At 47.6% G+C, this 19,212-nt stretch overlaps 1 protein-coding gene across 1 annotated transcript; it reads left to right on the top strand.

The window, feature by feature from the left end:
* The first annotated feature begins 8,409 nt into the window (after positions 1–8,409).
* On the top strand, positions 8,410–14,898 carry CLPP (caseinolytic mitochondrial matrix peptidase proteolytic subunit). The gene is made up of 6 exons (XM_066274446.1): positions 8,410–8,640; positions 8,728–8,799; positions 9,325–9,421; positions 11,122–11,309; positions 12,090–12,195; positions 14,544–14,898. The coding sequence occupies exons 1-6, from the start codon at positions 8,443–8,445 to the stop codon at positions 14,714–14,716; spliced, it is 834 nt and encodes a 277-aa protein (XP_066130543.1). The 5' UTR covers positions 8,410–8,442; the 3' UTR covers positions 14,717–14,898.
* The last annotated feature ends 4,314 nt before the right edge of the window (positions 14,899–19,212 follow it).

Below are 19,212 nucleotides of genomic sequence, written 5' to 3'. Positions count from 1 at the left end.
AATTTTTTGACCAGGCGGTGGCGCAGTGGGTAGAGCGTCGGACTGGGATGCGGAGGACCCAGGTTCTGAGACCCCGAGGTCGCCAGCTTGAGCACGGGCTCATCTGGTTTGAGCAAAGCTCACCAGCTTGGACCCAAGGTCGCTGGCTCGAGCAAGGGGTTACTCAGTCTGCTGAAGGCCCACGGTCAAGGCACATATGAGAAAGCAATCAATGAACAACTAAGGTGTCGCATTGAAAAACTGATGATTGATGCTTCTCATCTCTCTCCGTTCCTGTCTATCTATCCCTCTCCCTGACTCTCACTATATCTCAGTAAAAAAAAAAAAAAAAAAAAAAAAAGGAGGAAAAAACCCCCAGGTAATTTTGTTATATGAATTTTACTTCAAAATTTTTAAAGATTTTTTATTGATTATACAGAGGAAGGTGGAGTGAGAAGTATCAACTCATAGTTGCTTTTTATTTATTTATTTTTTTAATTTTTTTTTTAATTTTTACTTTATGGTAAGGAAAGATTTTTTTTTATTTTTTACAGAGACAGAGTGAGTCAGAGAGAGGAATAGACAGGAACAGACCGACAGGAACAGAGAGAGATGAGAAGCATCAATCATTAGTTTTTCATTGCGTGTTGCAACACCTTAGTTGTTCATTGATTGCTTTCTCATCTGTGCCTTGACCGCGGGCCTTCAGCAGACTGAGTAACCCCTTGCTGGAGCCAGCAACCTTGGGTTCAAGCTGGTGAGCTTTTGCTCAAACCAGATGAGCCCGCGCTCAAGCTGGTGACCTCTGGGTCTCGAACCTGGGTCCTCTGCATCCCAGTCCGACGCTCTATCCACTGTGCCACTGTCTGGTCAGGTTCATAGTTGCTTTTTAGTTGTTCATAGATTGCTTGTCGTATGTGTCTTGATTGGGCAAGCCCAGCGTCTAGAACCAGCTTTGATTGGTACTTTATCCACTGCACCACCACAGGTCAGGCACACTTCAATTTTTAAAAAAACAAGATATGTTCATAATGTGAAAATTACCCATATCTCACAGACTCTTTGGATCCAGGTGTGTATGCTCCCAACTCATATATAATATTTGCAATAATGAGATTGTGGTGTCAACACCGTCTTATTACCTGCTTGTTTTCCCCTTAGAAATTACATCAAAGGAACCCAAATGGTGGTATCCTGGGTGTACTGGCTGAGAAAGGGCATGAAGAAACTTTCTAGATCTTAGGATGGTGGTTACATGGGTCTATACCCACATACAAAATTCGTTGAGCTAGCTGTACAGTTGAGATGAGTATGTAATACTCCAATTATTTTTATGTTACACCATGGAACTCCCTCTACAACTATCCAGACAAAAAATGATGGTGACTCAAGTCAGGGAGGCAGCATGGACTGGTGAGAAGAGGTTGAGTTTGGATAAATTTGGAAGGTCGAGCCAACTGGATTTGCCAGCAGATTGAACTTTGGGTGCTATGAAAAGAGATAAATCAAGGATGGCTATACATTTCTTAGTATAAGCAAGTGGGAGGATAAAGGAGGTGTGCATGGCGTGGGGGATAAGATTAGTAATTTGTTTCAAACATGTTCATTTTGAGGTGCCTAATTGGACATCCAAAGAGAGATGTGAAGGAGTTGTGTCTGGTGCTTGGAGAGCTGTCTGGGTGAGATAAACCTAGGAGGCATGGGGGCACACAGGTATTTAAAGCCAGCAGACCAGATGAGATTAGCAAGGGGGTGTAGATAAAGAAGATCAAGGAGAGCCAGGGCTCTCCAAGGTAGAGGGGCCCCTCTAAAACAGTAGTCTCCAACCTTTTTTGGGCCACGGACCAGTTTAATGTCAAAAAATATTTTCACGAACTGGCCTTTAAGGTGGGATGGATAAATGTATCACGTGACCAAGACAAGTGTCAAGAGTGAGTCTTAGACGGATGTAACAGAGGGAATCTGGTCATTTTTTAAAAATAAAACATCGCCCTGGCCTGTTGGCTTAGCGGTAGAGCGTCGGCCTAGCGTGCAGAGGACCCAGGTTCGATTCCTGGCCAGGGCAAACAGGAGAAGCGCCCATTTGCTTCTCCACCCCTCCGCCGCACTTTCCTCTCTGTCTCTTCCCCTCCCGCAGCCAAGGCTCCATTGGAGCAAAGATGGTCCGGGCGCTGGGGATGGCTCTGTGGCCTCTGCCTCAGGCGCTAGAGTGGCTCTGGTCGCAACATGGCAACGCCCAGGATGGGCAGAGCATCGCCCCCTGGTGGGCAGAGCTTCGCCCCATGGTGGGCGTGCCGAGTGGATCCCGGTCGGGCGCATGCGGGAGTCTGTCTGACTGTCTCTCCCTGTTTCCAGCTTCAGAAAAATGAAAAAAATAAATAAATAAAAATAAAATAAAAAAATAAAAAAATTAAAATAAAACATCATTCAGACTTAAATATAAATAAAACGGAAATAATGTAAGTTATTTATTCCTTTCTCTGTGGACCAGTACCAAATGGCCCACGGACCGGTAACGGTCCGTGGCCCGCGGGTTGGGGACCACTGCTCTAAAAGACAACTCTGATAAGGGGAGAATCTTTCATTACAAGAAAGATAACCATCAAGCAGGGACTGCTTAAATAAATTATGGGTCTTTTATATAATGGATGTAATGCAGCCATAAAAAGATTGGTGGCTTTTTAAAAAAAAAAAATCATAGGTTGGGCTCTCCAGGAGAAAGACAGAGAGATGGAATTTGGGCTACACTATATTTATGTTTAGTAAGGATTGACAGCTCTGAAAGGAAGAAGAAATGGGCAAAGGGAACTTTGAAACTGAACTGTGATTTAGGCTGGACAAAGTCTGATCAACTGATAGGGGATCCCTGAGTGAATACTGACAGTCGGAGTCACATGTCAAGTTAGAATGGCCAGACACTATTCCTCTGCCTCTCTCAGTCTGGGTGTGGGCTGCCTAGGAGCTTGAGTGAGGTGGTTTTCTGAACTGAGACTGACCCTAAAGGTGGAAGCTGGAGGCAACTGCTGACCATATTTCCCTCATCTGGGTGGCAAGTCCTTCCTTGATAAGAAACCTGAGAATGGAAGGTAAGGCTCTGCAAAGGCAGGGATCTTTGTGTTTCTTTGTATTTGTTTGTTTGTTTTCTTTTATTCCTGCTATATCCCTGTGTTGTGCACATAGTTGGTGCTCAGTAAATATCACTTGCATGAACAAATTTCCCAGCCTCCTTTGCAGCAAGGTGTAACCATATGACTAAGTTCTGGACAATGAGGTGTAAGCAGAGGGGTGGGAAGCAGCCTTCCTTCAAGATTGGCTGGCCTGCACCTTTGCCTGTTCTTTTCCTCCCTCCTCCATCTACTTTTCAGAATGGAAATGTGGCAGCTGAAACTCCATTTTGATTTTTTTTATTGACTTTTAGAAAGAAAGAGAGAGACAGAGAGGGGAGAAGTGGGAAGCATCAATTCATAGTGGTTGCTTTCTATATGTGTCTTTTTTTTTTAATTTATTTATTTATTATTTTTATTTTTTTTTTTTTACAGAGGCAGAGATAGACAGGGACAGACAGACAGGAACGGAGAGAGATGAGAAGCATCAATCATCAGTTTCTCGTTGCGCGTTGCGACTTCTTAGATGTTCATTGATTGCTTTCTCACATGTGCCTTGACCGTGGGCCTTCAGCAGACCAAGTAACCCCCTGCTGGAGCCAGCGACCTTGGGTCTAAGCTGGTGAGCTCTTTGCTCAAGCCAGATGAGCCCGCGCTCAAGCTGGCGACCTCGGGGTCTCGAACCTGGGTCCTTCCGCATCCCAGTCCGACGCTCTATCCACTGCGCCACCACCTGGTCAGGCTCTATATGTGTCTTGACCAGGCAAGCCCAGGTTTTCAAACTGGTGATCTCAGCATTTCAGGTCAACACTTTATCCACTGTGCCACCACAGGTCAGGCTGAAGCTCCATTTTAAATCTTGAAGATTAGGAGGGCTCTACCCTAGGAATGACTGAGGTGTGAGCTGAACAGATGTCTCCAGGGACTTTCTGATAGAGAGTCACTCTACCCACCCTGTCACTTGAAGAGACTCTCCTACCTCATCTAAATTCTGGTACTTGTGGATGTCTTGGGTTCAATTCCCAGTCAGGGCACACAGGAGAAGCATCCATCTGCTTCTCCACCCCTCCTTCTCTTACTTCTTGCTTCTTTCTCTCTCTCTCTCTCTTCCCCTCCTGCAGCCATGGCTTGATTGTAGCAAGTTGACCCCGGGCACTGAGGATGGCTCCATGGCCTCTACCTCAGGCACTAAGAAGAGCTTGGTTGCTGAACAACAGAGTAACACCCCAGATGGGCAGAGCATTGCCCCCTAATGGGCTGCCAGGTGGATCCCATTTGGGGCACATGCGGGAGTCTGTCTCTGCCTCCCCTCTCTCACTGAATTAAAAAAAAATGCTGGTACTTTAAAGTTTTCCTCTGTCAGAGTCATACCTTATTAATAAACTCTGGACTAAAATAGGCACTCAGTAAATATCAGCTATATTCCACACTATAGATACTTGATAACTTTTTTATTTTTAAATTTAAATTATTTTATAAGTCCCCTTTTATGGGGCTTTTCTTTCCAATATTTTGCTAATATAAATGTGGTAGACTATCTCCAAAGACAGCCACCACCAACCAATTCCTTCTACCTTGTATGCTCCCACCAGTCCTCATACCAAGAGTCTATTTCCCCTCCTATTCCCCTTAAATCTAGATTTGGCTGTATGACTTGTAGGCCAAGCTTTTAAGAAGGCAGGTAGCTCCGGCTTTCTCTCTCTGGGAAGCTGCTTGCTGTATGAGATGTAAAGACTGCCATACTGGGCCCTGGCCGGTTGGCTCAGCAGTAGAGCGTCGGCCTGGCGTGCGGGGGACCCGGGTTCGATTCCCGGCCAGGGCACATAGGAGAAGCACCCATTTGCTTCTCCCCCCTCCCCCCTCCTTCCTCTCTCTCTCTTCCCCTCTGCAGCCAAGGCTCCGTTGGAGCAAAGATGGCCCCGGGCGCTGGGGATGGCTCCTTGGCCTCTGCCCCAGGCACTAGAGCGGCTCTGGTTGCGGCAGAGCGATGCCCCGGAGGGGCAGAGCATCGCCCCCTGGTGGGCAGAGCGTCGCCCCTGGTGGGCATGCCGGGTGGATCCTGGTCGGGCGCATGTGGGAGTCTGTCTGACTGCCTCCACGTTTCCAGCTTCATAAAAATACCAAAAAAAAAAAAAAAAAAAAAAGACTGCCATACTGTGGAGGAAGCCCAAGCAACCACGTGGAGAAAGAGCTCCCAGCCAGAGAGCTAGATCTATGACTGAAGAATGTTCATTGTTGAAATTCCAGCCCCAGCACCCCATGTGAAGAATAATTACTTCATTGAACCCAGTCCAGGTTCCCAAATTTTGAGAAACAGTAAACTGTGGATGTTTTCAATCTTTAATCACAGGGGTGCTTTGTTTGTTACATGGCAATAACTAACTGAAACAGGTATATAACAGTTCTGCCATAAACAGCTTTGCAGCCAAATCTTGGCACTCATCTATGATCATTTCCTAAAAATGAGTAACAAGAAATAGACTATGCAAATTTGAAATTTGATGTCACCTCAGTTTCCAGAGAAGTAGCAATGTCATTAGTCATTTATGGAGTATCCATTTACCCACAGTCCTTTCAATCCTTGGTGTTTCCATTTCATTTTTAAAAATTTTCAGTTTCCATCAATTCAATAGGCCTGTTTTACATTCATCTTAGAAAAGGTAACTGATCAGAGCTCCTTTCTGGTTATATAGTGATTACCTAAAACTGGTAGGATCAGCTGATTTGCAGCCAAGAGCCATTGCAGCCAAGAGACAGTCATTCATTCATTCATCTATTGAAACTTTACTGAGCAAAGTTTGGAGGAGTAAATATTAAATATTTATGAAGTGCCTACAGTGTGCCAGGAACTATTTAAAAGTTACTTTTTTTCCACTTCAAGTCACTACCCACTTTAAGTCAGTGACTTTTTTTTAAAGATTGATTTATTCATTTTTGGAGTGGAGAGAGAGAGAGAGAAGGGGAGGAGCAGGAAGCATCAAATCCCATATGTGCCTTGACCAGGCAAGCCCAGGGTTTCGAACTGGTGACCTCAACATTCTAAGTCAATGCTTTATCCACTGCGCCACCACAGGTCAGGCAAAGTCAGTGACTTTTAACTTGGAACAATTCTGTCCTCCAGGGAGACACAGCAAAGTCTGAGGCATTTTGGTTGTTATGATGGGGGGAAGGAATGCTATTGGCATCTAGTTGGTGGAGGCCAGGGATGCTGCTCAACAGCCTACAATACCAGGACAGCCTCCTCCACCCAAGGAATTATCCAAGCCTTAGAATGTCATTAGTGCCAAGGTTGAGAAACATTAATATAAGTTAACTGGAATAAAATAGGACAAAACAGAAGTATCAGAAGATATTCCTAAAGTAAGGATAAATATAATTTCATAAAACTTTTGTATTTTTGTGTATTCTAATACTATATGAGATGTATTTCTCCTTATGAGTCCTAACCCAAAAGGTTTGATAACAGCTCCAAGGGCCACAGAGATGAGTAGGACCACACAGCCTCTGGCCTCACAGAGTTCACTTCTATAGACAATAAAGAGGAAAACAAATAAATCAATGGGGTTGTTTTGGATAAGCAATTAAACATGGCAAACATTCCAGAGTTCCTGGGGTGGCTAGTGGAGTCAGAGAATGCTTCTCTAAGGAGATGATGTTTGAGCAGAGGTTCAGGAGCTAGATACAAGAAAAGAGCACAAGAAAAGGCTGGATGGTTATACAGTGCCTGGCATGTCTGAGGAACAGAAATATGTCCAGGGTTGCTGCTGGAGCAGAGCAGGGAAGGAAGGTAGAAGGAGATGAGGCTAGAAGACAGCAGAGTGATAGACAGCCAAGGAGAGGATTCTAGGCAAGGAAGGGACATGGTCCAATTAGCTTTTATGAGGATAACTCAAGCTGCTGAATGAAGCAGTAACAGCAGGGCACCAGACCAGGGTGAACTTGGGACACCTGTGAGAGCATCACTGAGGGTGTTTACGAGACAGAAGAGGTAAAAAGTAGTTGAACTTTGGATAGATAGAGCAAATATCTGGGAGGCAGAGAGGACAGAGGGTGTGGTAAAGTGTTGAGGGGAAGGAGGAAGATGTGGTGATAGCTGATGACCCTTCTCCTGAGGGGAGTGTGGGAGTTCAGACCCTATGGGAACCAGGTGGGCAGGGCCACCCAGCTGACTCAATAGCAGAAATTGGGACAGCCTACACTGCCCACCTACCTCCTCAGTCTTCACTGGGGAAACACCACTCTCATTATCCAAATGCCAGCTCCCCCCACCCCCCACCCCGCCCCCCCACCCCACCAGTGAGGCCTAGATCTTGGCCTTCTGTCAGGCCTGCGGCCAAACTCTTCCATTTTCATGTCCTTTCCTTTGCCTTGCTCTGGAGTCAGTCAATAGGGTGGGGAGTGTCTGTGTCCTGCCCTATTTCCCTATCAGACTGCGATCCCCTGTGGGTATGAACAGTACAAAACTACCCTTATCTAGGGCACCCAGTATTGAGTTTAGAGTCCAGCACCTCAATTTTGTACACCTGCAAATTCCCACCTCTGAGTCAAAATACACTTCAAATACACCCTCACTAGGGAGGACTTCTTGGACCCCCATGGTTCGTGATCTAATACACATCAATAGCTAATTCAAATTTAGCACTTACTGTGTTCCAGACTCCATTCCAAGGACCTGAGGCACAATAATCCTAGGACTAGGTTATCATAATCTCCATTTTACAAATTTGAAACTGAGGTTCAAGAACAAACTAAGTGGTGGAGCAAAGATATGAACTCAGGTGACTTCAATATGCAGCCTCTGCTGCCGGTATCTTTACATCATTCCGTGTGAGATTTATCATCGCCATGTTCCAGATAAGAAATTTTGAGCCATAGAAGGGAGCAATGCACCTAAGATTACACAGTAATTCAGTGCTTGAGCCCACCCTCGGGCTCCCATAACCTGGGACCCTCCCTCTATCCCACAACAGACCATGGTAAATGACAATGTCTCGATAGGAGTCAGCCTAGGTCGCGAAGGCCAGGACCCATTGAGCACAATGTTGATATTTTTACCACCCCGCCCCCCACAATCCGGATCCGTCCCACTGACGTTAGCACCGGCAGTCGAATGTTGATTTTTAAAACACGTAATGACTAGCAGAAAATTATGACGAATTTAACGGGAAAAAGACCCAAACTAGAGATTCTAAAACCCCCCAGCTTTCCCCCGGGTTCACTTTCCTCTACCGCCTCCGCCCCGCCCCCACACAAATGTGCCCACCCATCCTCCCGGAAGTGGGCAATCTAGAGAGCAAGTGCTGTAAACACAAAGCACGCCGGGAATTGTAGTTCTGCTATCAGACGGAAGCCGGGACGGATGAGCGGCAGAATGTGGCACAGAATATTGGCGGGCGCGACCGTGTTGGCGGCAGGCCGGTGCCCCATGTTGGGGCCTCGCCTCGCCGCCCGCTTCCGCACACAGCGGACGCCCGAGACTGGCCTGGCCTTGCAGCGGAGCTTGCAGACGACGGTGGCCCGGGCTATCCCGCTCATTCCCATCGTGGTGGAGCAGACGGTATAGCGGTCGGTCGAGAACATGTCCTGGAGGCTCGGGCTGGGGGCACGGCTGGCGCTGGGCCTCATTTCCGTCTTTGTTCTACAGGGTCGCGGTGAGCGAGCCTATGACATCTACTCGCGGCTGCTGCGGGAGCGCATTGTGTGTGTCATGGGTCCGGTGAGCACCCCGCACGCTGATCCTCCCCTGAGTCTTCCGGGACCCTGTTCGCCCCTTCTTCTCTACCCCCTTGGCCCTCTGATCCCTCCTACTTGACTTTCGCCCCTGGACTCAGCTCTGGACTCAACCTGACACCCTCTTCCTTGCACATAAGGCTTCGAACTCCCTCCTGGTCTTAAGTACCTCTCTCCATTCCCTCCTGATCCCTTCATCAAATCCTCTTCTCCCTGACTTCCGATTACCTCCCACAGCTGTGATCCCATCCCTATTTCTGGATTCCAATCCCCCAACCCTCCCGATCTCTTCCCTTCCTGTGCTCCAAACCCCCTGGGTCCTAACCACACCTCCCTCAAACACACACACACATCCTCGCATGAATTCTTAATTCTGCCCCGCTTGTCTTGGGCTCTGACCCTGATCCTGGTTCTCTGACTCATCTCATCCCCAGCCACACCAAAACCCCTTTTCCTTAGCCCTCTCCCCACCATTCCCATCTGGGGACACCCCTGTCCTCCCTACTTGCAGATTGATGACAGTGTGGCCAGCCTGGTTATCGCACAGCTGCTGTTCCTGCAGTCCGAGAGCAACAAGAAGCCCATCCACATGTACATCAACAGCCCTGGTGAGCTGGGGCCTCCCTGAGTGCAAGGGGGCCCTCCTTGTATGTACTGGGTGTCTCAGACTCAGGGTACCCAGACTCTCACTCTCTACCCCATCAAGGATGTTCTCTCTCTGGAGAAAGAATTCAAAGTTTCCTTCTGAATCCCCAAAGTGTGAAACTTCCAAAAGCTGTCTGTTCCTTGCTTTTAAGTCTAGGTTCACAGACCTTCAGCTGAACTTTCCTCTTTGATCACAGACATAACTTTTTTTTTTTCAATTACAGTTGACATTCAATATTATTTTATATTTGTTTCAGGTGTACAGCATAGTGGATAAAAAGTATTGTAATTTACAAAGTGATCCCCCTGATCATTCTAATACCCACCTGGCACCATACATGATTATTACAATTTTAGTAACTATACTCCCTATGCTGTCTTTCCATCCTTTTGACTATTTTGTGAGTGCCAATTTGTACATCTTAATCCCTTCGCCTTTTTCACCCAGTCCCTGAACCTCCTCCACTCTGGCAACTCTCAGTCTGTTCTGTGTATCTATGAGCCTTTTTCTGTTTTGCTTATTTGTTTATTTTTTTCTTTAGATTCCACTATATGTGAAATCATATGGTATTTTGTCTTTCTCACACACATTTTACCAACCTGACATTTAAAATATCAACATTTAAAAATTGATAGATTCCACTATCACCGCCCTCTCCCTCCAAAAAAAGAATAGCCAGTCTTGACTGAGTGCTTAGTGTGCGAAGTGCTTTTCTAAGCACTTTACGTGCTTTTAAATTATTTGGTCCTTATGGCAACCTTACATGGTAGGTACTATTTAGTTATAATCTGTGAAGAGACACTGTGGCTCTGACAGGCTAGATAATTTGCCTAGGCCACACTGATGGTAGATTGCCCAGCCAGGGGGTCAAACCCAGGTAAGCCTCCAGAACTTCATTCACCCTCAGCCACCACTTGTCCCAATTTCTAGTATCTCTTGAAAATTTGGCAGATCTGGTCGCCCTGGGCCCACTTGCACATGACAACAGTTAGCTCACTCTGGTGCAAGCACTCTCATTTTTTTTGGTTGTGTTTTACAGAGACAGTGAGAGAGTCAGAGAGAGAGACAGATAGGGACAGACAGACAGGAATGGAGAGAGATGAAAAGTATCAATTCTTTGTTGTGGCTCCTAAGTTGTTCATTGATTGCTTTCTCATATGTGCCTTGACCCGGGGGGCTACAGCAGAGCAAGTGACCCCTTGCTTAAGCCAGGGGCCTTGGGCTCAAGCCAGTGACCTTAGGCTTTAGCTAGCAACCTTGGACTTTAAGCCAGTGACCTTCGGGCTCAAGTTAGTGACCATGGGGTCATGTCTATGATCCCATGCTCAAGGCAGGACCCTGCGCTCAAGCTGTTGAGACCGTGCTCAAGCTGAATGAGCCCGTGCTCAAGCCAGTGACCTCAGGGTTTCGAACCTGAGTTCTCCGTGTCCCAGTCTGACGCTCTATCCACTGTGCCACCCCCTGGTCAGGCCAGGCACTCTCATTTTGCTCCCATCTGGCCTGTGTCACCTGTTTCTGTCACTTCCGTCCCTTCACCCCAAGCCACAGACCCTCCTTTAACAGGCTGTGTCCACACCAGCCCTCCCTAGGACCAGAGGCTGCAATAGGGAAAGGATGGCAGGAGGAGCTGGCACATACCCTAACTCATGCCCCCACCCATAGGCGGCTTGGTGACCTCGGGCCTGGCCATCTACGACACAATGCAGTACATCCTGAACCCCATCTGCACATGGTGTGTGGGCCAGGCTGCCAGCATGGGCTCCCTGCTTCTCGCTGCGGGCACCCCAGGCATGCGCCACTCGCTCCCCAACTCACGCATCATGATCCACCAGCCCTCTGGGGGCGCCCGGGTGAGTGCCAGGCCCTGTGAACTTCCGGGATGGGGGACAAGGGTCTAGACAGAAGGACTGACTAGGTGAAACTCATGCAGGAGTGTTTTAAAAGTGTAGGGTTTATTATTCAGATTTAGTGAGGTCAACTGAAGAAGACTGCTATTGAAAAGATAGTTTGTTACAGTTTCCAAGAGGAGAAGACATGCCAGGCTACAGCACGGCCCACCGGGAAATACCAGTTGGTCAGGAGGCAAAGGGAGCAAGCAGCAGGAAGAAAACTTGGCAAAAGCCTTTATTGTAGTTTCTGTGGGAAAAACTGGGGGCAAGGCAAGATAAACAGGCTTATGATTGGCAGTTTGAATAGCTACAACAAGCTCTGAGGTGGAATAGTTCTCCCTAGTTGTCTGGCAGCTGGCCCTGGGGTGATCAGGGCAGGGGGATAGTGAGTTAGGATCCCCATAGGAGGTGGTGGGGCTGTGGGCTCTGGATTGTCTCGTTCATGAAAGGTAAGCTTTTAGGTGAGATGTTTACTATTTGTGGGAATTAGCTAGCCTTGGGAGAGACCATTTCTCTGGGTCAGTAAGGTCCAGATACAGAAAATAAGAACATATATTTATCCAGGAAGCCTCATCTTCCTTATGGTGATGAGGATGAAGCAGGATGTGGAAAGGACTTGCAGAGCCCTGTCCCACCTGCCTGAACACTGAAGTCCAAAGGGGGCTCCTGAGTCCCCATCTCCAGCCTCCCTGTGAGTAGCTGACACTGGTTCCAACCTTCTCCTTCTTGGGACGTCCCCAGGGCCAAGCCACAGACATAGCCATTCAGGCAGAGGAGATCATGAAACTCAAGAAGCAGCTCTACACCATCTATGCCAAGCACACCAAACAGAGCTTGCAGGTGATTGGTGAGTGCCCTGTCCCCAGGCAGACTTCCCAGCTGCTCTCCTTTATTTGAACCAGCATAGATGTAAAGGTCAGTTTTTGCACTGAGCCAGGGCCTCTCAACTTCGCCATTGTTGATGCTCTGGGTCAATCATTCTCTGTGGTGGGGGTCGTCTTATATACTGTAGGGTACTGAGCATCATCCTGGCTGCCACCCACTTGATGCCAGGAACACACTCCAATTATAATAACCCAAACTGTTTGCAGACATTGCCCAGTGTCCCATGGCAGATAAAATCACCCCCAGTTGAAAATCCCTGTTCTGAGGACTTAAAAACAAAACAGCCTGACCTGTGGTGGCGCAGTGGATAAAGCGTCGACCTGGAAATGCTGAGGTCGCCGGTTCGAGGCCCTGGGCTTGCCCGGTCAAGGCATATACGGGAGTTGATGCATCCAGCTCCTCCCCTCTTCTCTCTCTCTGTCTCTCTCTCCTTCTCTCTCTCCTCTCTAAAAATGAATAAATTTAAAAAAAAAAAATTAAAAAAAAAAAAAAAAAAAAAAGGCCTGACCTGTGGTGGCGCAGTGGATAAAGCGTCGACCTGGAAATGCTGAGGTCGCCAGTTCGAAACTCTGGGCTTGCCTGGTCAAGGCACATATGGGAGTTGATGCTTCCAGCTCCTCCCCCCTCTCTCTCCTCTCTCTCTCTCCCTCTCTCTCCCTCTCTCTCTCCTCTCTAAAATGAATAAATAAAATAAAATTAAAATAAAAAAAAAGATTAAAAAAAAAATGGATTCCCACCATTTATTTAAAAAAAATAAAATAAAATAAAAAATAAAAAATAAAAACAAAACAAAACACAGACCTGTGGTGGCGCAGTGGATAAAGTGTCGACTTGGAAATGCTGAGGTCGCTGGTGCAAAACCCCGGGTTTGCCTAGTCAAGGCACATATATATGGGAGTTGATGCTTTTCGCTCCTTTCCCCTTCTCTGTCTCTTGCCCCACCCCCTCTAAAAATGAATAAAGGCTTTAAAAAAAAAACAAAAAAACAATTTACAGAATCCTCGAAACTTAATTGAAATAGGTCAAAAAGTTTAAGCAGGGTCTTCAACAAAGAATATTCCAAGTGGCCAAGAAACATAAGAAAAGATGCTCTCCGTCTCTAGTGATGCTGTTTAATCATGACATCAGGAGTTAATAAGGGAAAAGAAATGAAGGCCACAGCAAGGTACCATTTCAATCCACTGGAATGGCAAAAATATACTAATAACAGCAAATGCTGACAAGGATGTGTAGCAACTGGAACTCTTATCCACTGCAGGTTGGAGTGAAAAGCGTATAACCAGTGAGGCTCTGACTTGCAGCTTCCTAACTCCAGCTGTTTGGTACTACTGGCTAAGGCCAACCATGTGAAAAGATGCGGACAGGAATGCTGACGGCAGTCCTATTTGTACAGGCCCCAAATGGAACTACCCAGATGCCCGCAGCAGTAGAATGCTTGTTATAGTGGTGGTTATTCACACAGTGGAATACTACACAGCAGCGAGAGACACAGCAGCCGGCGTGAATCTCAAAAACCTAATGCTGAATGTAAAAAAGAGTCAACACTGTGATTCTACATATTTAATGAACAAAAACAGGCATAACTGTTAGGCCACTGTGAGGATTGTGTTTATTCTTGGGCAGGAGAACTTGGTGACAGGAAGTAGGGCCTGAGCAAGGTTTCAGGGGATCCAGCAATGTCCCATTTCTTTCTTTTTTCCTTTTTTTTTTTTCAGTCAGGGAAGGGGAGGCAGAAACAGACTCCCACATGCTCTCCTACATCCACCCAGCATGCCCACTAGGGGGCGATGCTCTGCTGCAACTGGAGCCATTTTTTAGCGCCTGAGGCGAAGGCCATGGAGCCACTCTCAGCATCCAGGGCCAGCTCGCTCTAATCAAACTATGGGTGTAGGAGGGGAGGAGAGAGAGAGAAGCAAGAGGGGAAGGGGTGGAGAAGCAGATGTGCACTTCTCCTGTGTGCCCTGACTGGGAATTGAACCCAGGACATCCACATGCCGGGCCGACACCCTACCACTGAGCCAACTGCCAGGGCAATGTTTCATTTCTTCATCAGGGTTCTGGCCATTTAGGTATATTCAGTCTGAAATTCATCACATTATCTACTTATGATTCATGTCCTTTCTTGTATTCTTATACATTAATAACAAGTAAAAACATTAAAATTGAAATAGGTATTTTAGCAATGGGGAAACAAGTACAAAGCAGGAAGGCCAAGGTCACAAAGGGAAAATGTAGCAAAAGGGGACCCACACCTTGCCCCAGGTATCTGCTTTAAATCACCCATGTCCTGCCTACCCCTTCTCCCTGTAGAGTCGGCCATGGAGAGAGACCGCTACATGAGCCCCATAGAGGCCCAGGAGTTTGGCATCTTAGACAAGGTTCTGGTGCACCCACCTCAGGACGGTGAGGACGAGCCTGAGCTAGTGCAGAAGGAGCCTGTGGTGGCAGCGACGACAGCAGAACCTGCCCCCGTGAGCACCTAAGTGGACCTCACCCTGTGAAGGAAAGTTGAGGGGCCAGAAGCTATGGCTGCTGCCCTGCCAGCCCCTCACTGCTGAGCCTGGAGAGCTCCTTGAGAACCTTTGGACTTGGAGGTGTCTGTAATGGCGGGTAGCCTCACTCAGATACTGTGATTTTAAATTAAATCTTTGTAGTCTTTGCTCCCCTTCTGTGGCTCCTTCCTTCCCTGCTCTACCCCTGTGCATGCATATCACTTCACAAGGCCCCTTTTGCTTTGACCCTGACCCTGAGGCTCTGATCTTCAGCTGAACTTCAGCAGCCTCAACTGAGCATATATACCATTTGTTATATATAGCATATAACATCTCTAGCCACTGTTCTAGAGACCACTGCACATCGTGAAGGAAACAAAAATCTTATTCTGTGGGGATAGACAGTTTAAAATTAGGAAAAGCAGTATGCAGAATGTGTGTGTGAAAGATAGTTTTCTTTTAATTAATTTAAATTTTTTTTTGATTGATTTTAGAGGAAGGGAAAAAAAGAAATGTCGGTTTGTTATTCTACTTATTTATATATTCATTGGTTGATTTTTTTATTTTTCTGAAGTGAGAAGCAGGGAGGCAGACAGACACTCCCGCATGCACCAGACTGGGATCCACCTGGCATGCCCACTAGAGGGCGATGCTTTGCCCATCTAGGGTGTTGCTCTATTGCAACCGGAGCCATTCTAGTGCCTGAGGCGGAGGCCACAGAGCCATTCTCAGCACCCGGGCAAACTTTGCTCCAATGGAGCCTTGGCTGCGGGAGGGGAAGAGAGAGACAGAGAGGAAGGAGAGGGGAAGGGGTGGAGAAGCAGATGGGCGCTTCTCCTGTGTGTCCTGGCCGGGAATCGAACCTGGGACTTACAAGCCAGGCTGACGCTGTACCACAGAGCCAACCGGCCAGGGCTCATTGGTTGATTCTTATATGTGTCCTGACTGGGGATCAAACCCTAAACCTTGGGGTGTCAGGGCCACACTCTAACCAACTGAGCTACCTGGCCATGGCAGTGTGTTGAGTTTTAGATGAGGTTGCCAGCAAAGGCTTTGCTAAGAAGGTGATACTTGAGCAAAGACCTGAAGGAGATGAGGGAGGGAGACATGTTGCTATCTTGGGACAGACCAGTCCAGGCAGAAGGCACAGTGAATGTAAAGGCCCTGAGGCAGAACTGTGCCTAGCACCTGGTAGGAACCAGGTGCTAGAGTGGAGAAGATTAGAGCAGAAAGGGGAGAAGTACAAATCTCAAAAGGCCTGGTAGGTCTTAGCAAGGAGGGAGGTGAACTGCAGAAGGTTTTGAGAAGAGGAACAAAAAGGATGAGTATGTCTGTCTCCCACAGAGAGTTGGGAGGAGTGCAGTAAGCTTAGAAAACTGGAGGACCAGCCTGACTAGGCGGGGCGCAGTGGATAGGGCGTCGGACTGGGATGCCGAGGACCCAGGTTTGAGACCCCGAGGTCACCAGCTTGAGTGTGGGCTCATCTGGTTTGAGCAAAAGCTCACCAGCTTGAGCACAAGGTCGCTGGCTCCAGCAAGGGGTTACTCAGTCTGCTGAAGGCCCGTGGTCAAGGCACATATGAGAGAGCAATCAATAAACAACTAAGGTGTTGCAACACGCAACAGAAAACTAATGATTATACTTCTCATCTCTCTGTTCCTGTCTGTCTGTCCCTGTCTATCCCTCTCTCAGACTCTCTCTCTCTGAAAAAAAAAAAAAAAAAAAAAAGAAAGAAAGAAAAAAGAAACCTGGAGACCAGATAGGAAACTGGAATAATTCAGATGCAGGCTGAAGGCCTGACCAGGTGGAGAGGTCAGATTCCAGCCAGGTTTTAAAGGCAAGGCTGACAGGTGGGATGTGAGATTTGAGAGAGGAGTTTGTTGGAGTTATCTTTATAAACTCCAGCAGACTGGCCCAAAGGAGCTAGAAAGATAGAGAATTGTTAACTGAGACGAGAAGGCTGGTGGGAGGAGCAGGTTTGGAAGCTGATTTGAACATGTTATGTTTGATGTTGGATGAGCCTTAGATATCCCAGGGAATGGGTAAGTCTGGGGTCTGGGTTTGAAATAAAAATGTAGGAGTCATCAGCTTGTCAATGAATTCGTGGTCAGGCTCAGAATTGACCATTGGATTTGGCACACTGGAAGTCACTAAGTGGAACTAAATAAGCACTTTCAGTGCTGTAGGGACCCAAAAAGAATGGGCCAGAAAATATGGGGGCCTGACAAGTCTTTTAAAGAATTTGCTGTAAAGAATAGCAGAAGAGCCTGACCTGTGGTGGCGCAGTGGATGAAGCGTTGACCTGGAAATGCTGAGGTCGCCGGTTTGAAACCCTGGGCTTGCCTGGTCAAGGCACATATGGGAGTTGATGCTTCCAGCTCCTCCCCCCCTTCTCTCTCTGTCTCTCCTCTCTCTCTCTCTCTCTCTCTCTCTCTGTCTCCCTCTCCTCTCTAAAAAAAAAAAAAAAAAAAGAAGAAGAAGAGCAGAAGACACAGGGCTGGGGCTGGAGGCAGAATTGACGTGAATTTTATATTTTTTAAAATTCAGAGGACTTTTTAATTTGACCATCTTCATTAGTTACATTTGGCTGAACTTTTCATTCCAGACATTTTTTAAAATTTGAGTTTTAGAGAGAGGGAAAGGGAGAGAAACATCAATTTGCTGTTCACTCATTCATGCCATCATTAGTTGACTCTTGTATGTGCCCTGACTGGGGATCACACCTGCAACCTCAGCATGTGGGGACGATGCTCTACCCAACTGGGTACCCAGCCAGGCCCATGGACAATTTAAAATATATACAAAAGTAGAAACTATAGCCTGACCTGTTGTGGTGCGGTGAATAAAGCATTGACCTGGAACGCTGAGGTTGCTGGTTCAAAACCCTGCTCTTGCCCAGTCAAGGCACATATAAGAAGCAACTACTATGAGTTGATGATTCCTGCTTCCCCCCTTCTCTCACTTTTGTCTCTAAATCAAATAAAATCTTTAAAAAAAAGAAAATACAGGATAATGAGGTGTCCTGTACCATCACACTAATTCAACAATTCCAATTCAAGGTCAACTGACTCATCCCTCCTTGTCCCCCACTTCCCTGGATTACTTTGAAGTAAATCCTAGTTTTCATTACATCTGTAAATATTTCAGTATGTATGTCTAAAAGGACAAGGAATCCCTAAAAGACAACCACTTTCCAACCTAAAAAAAATTACAAGGCCTCACCAGTGGTGGTGCAGTGGATCAAGTGTCCACTTGGAACACTGAGGTTGCAGATTCGAAACCATAAGGTCACTGACTCTGAGCGGGGGAATCATCCATTTGATTCCAAAGCTCATCAGCTTGAGCCCAAAGGCCGTTGGCTTTTCTTTTCTTTTCTTTTCTTTTCTTTTTTTTCCTGTATTTTTCTGAAGCCAGAACGGGGAGAGACAGTCAGACAGACTCCCGCATGCGCCCGACCGGGATCCACCCGGCACGCCCACCAGGGGGCGACGCTCTGCCCATCCTGGGCGTCGCCATGTTGCGACCAGAGCTACTCTAGCACCTGGGGCAGAGGCCGAGGAGCCATCCCCAGCTCCCGGGCCATCTTTGCTCCAGTGGAGCCTCGGCTGCCGGCTGCGGGAGGGGAAGAGAGAGACAGAGAGGAAGGAGAGGGGGAGGGGTGGAGAAGCAGATGGGCGCTTCTCCTGTGTGCCCTGGCCGGGAATGGAACCCGGGACTTCTGCACGCCAGGCCGACGCTCTACCACTGAGCCAACCGGCCAGGGCAGGCCGTTGGCTTGAGCAAGGGGACACTGGCTCACCCTTGTCAAGGCACATATGAGAAGCAATCAATGCACAACTAAAGTTGTATAACTTACACAGTTATGCAAAACAAGTTGATGCTTCTCACCCTCTCTCAAAAAAAAAAAAAAAGAGCCTGACCTGTGGTGGCACAGTGGATAAAGCGTCGACCTGGAAATGCTGAGGTCGCTGGTTCAAAACCCTAGGCTTGCCTGGTCAAGGCACATATGGGAGTTGATGCTTCCGGCTCCTCCCCTTCTCTCTGTCTCTCTCTCCTCTCTCTCTCTCTCTCTCTCTCTCTGTCTCTCTCTCTCTCCTCTCTAAAAATGAATTAAAAAAAAAAAGAAAGAAAGACATCCCTGGCTGGTTGGCTCAGTGGTAGAGTGTCGGCCTGGTGTGCAGGAGTCCTGGGTTCGATTCCCGGCCAGGGCACACAGGAGAAGCTCCCATCTGCTTCTCCACCCCTCCCCCTCTCCTTCCTCTCTGTCTCTCTCTTCCCCTCCCGCAGCCAAGGCTCCATTGGAGCAAAGATGGCCCTAGCGCTGGGGATGGCTCTGTGGCCTCTGCCTCAGGTGCTGGAATGGCTCTGGTTGCAACAGCGCGTTGCCCCAGATAGGCAGAACATCACCCCCTGGTGGGCATGCCGGGTGGATCCCGGTGGGGCGCATGCGGGAGTCTGTCTGACTGCCTCCTCGTTTCCAACTTCAG

The sequence above is a fragment of the Saccopteryx bilineata genome, chromosome 1 (genome assembly GCF_036850765.1).
Source record: "Saccopteryx bilineata isolate mSacBil1 chromosome 1, mSacBil1_pri_phased_curated, whole genome shotgun sequence".
Taxonomy (NCBI): domain Eukaryota; kingdom Metazoa; phylum Chordata; class Mammalia; order Chiroptera; family Emballonuridae; genus Saccopteryx; species Saccopteryx bilineata.
This window is presented reverse-complemented; position numbering and strand designations above follow the sequence as displayed.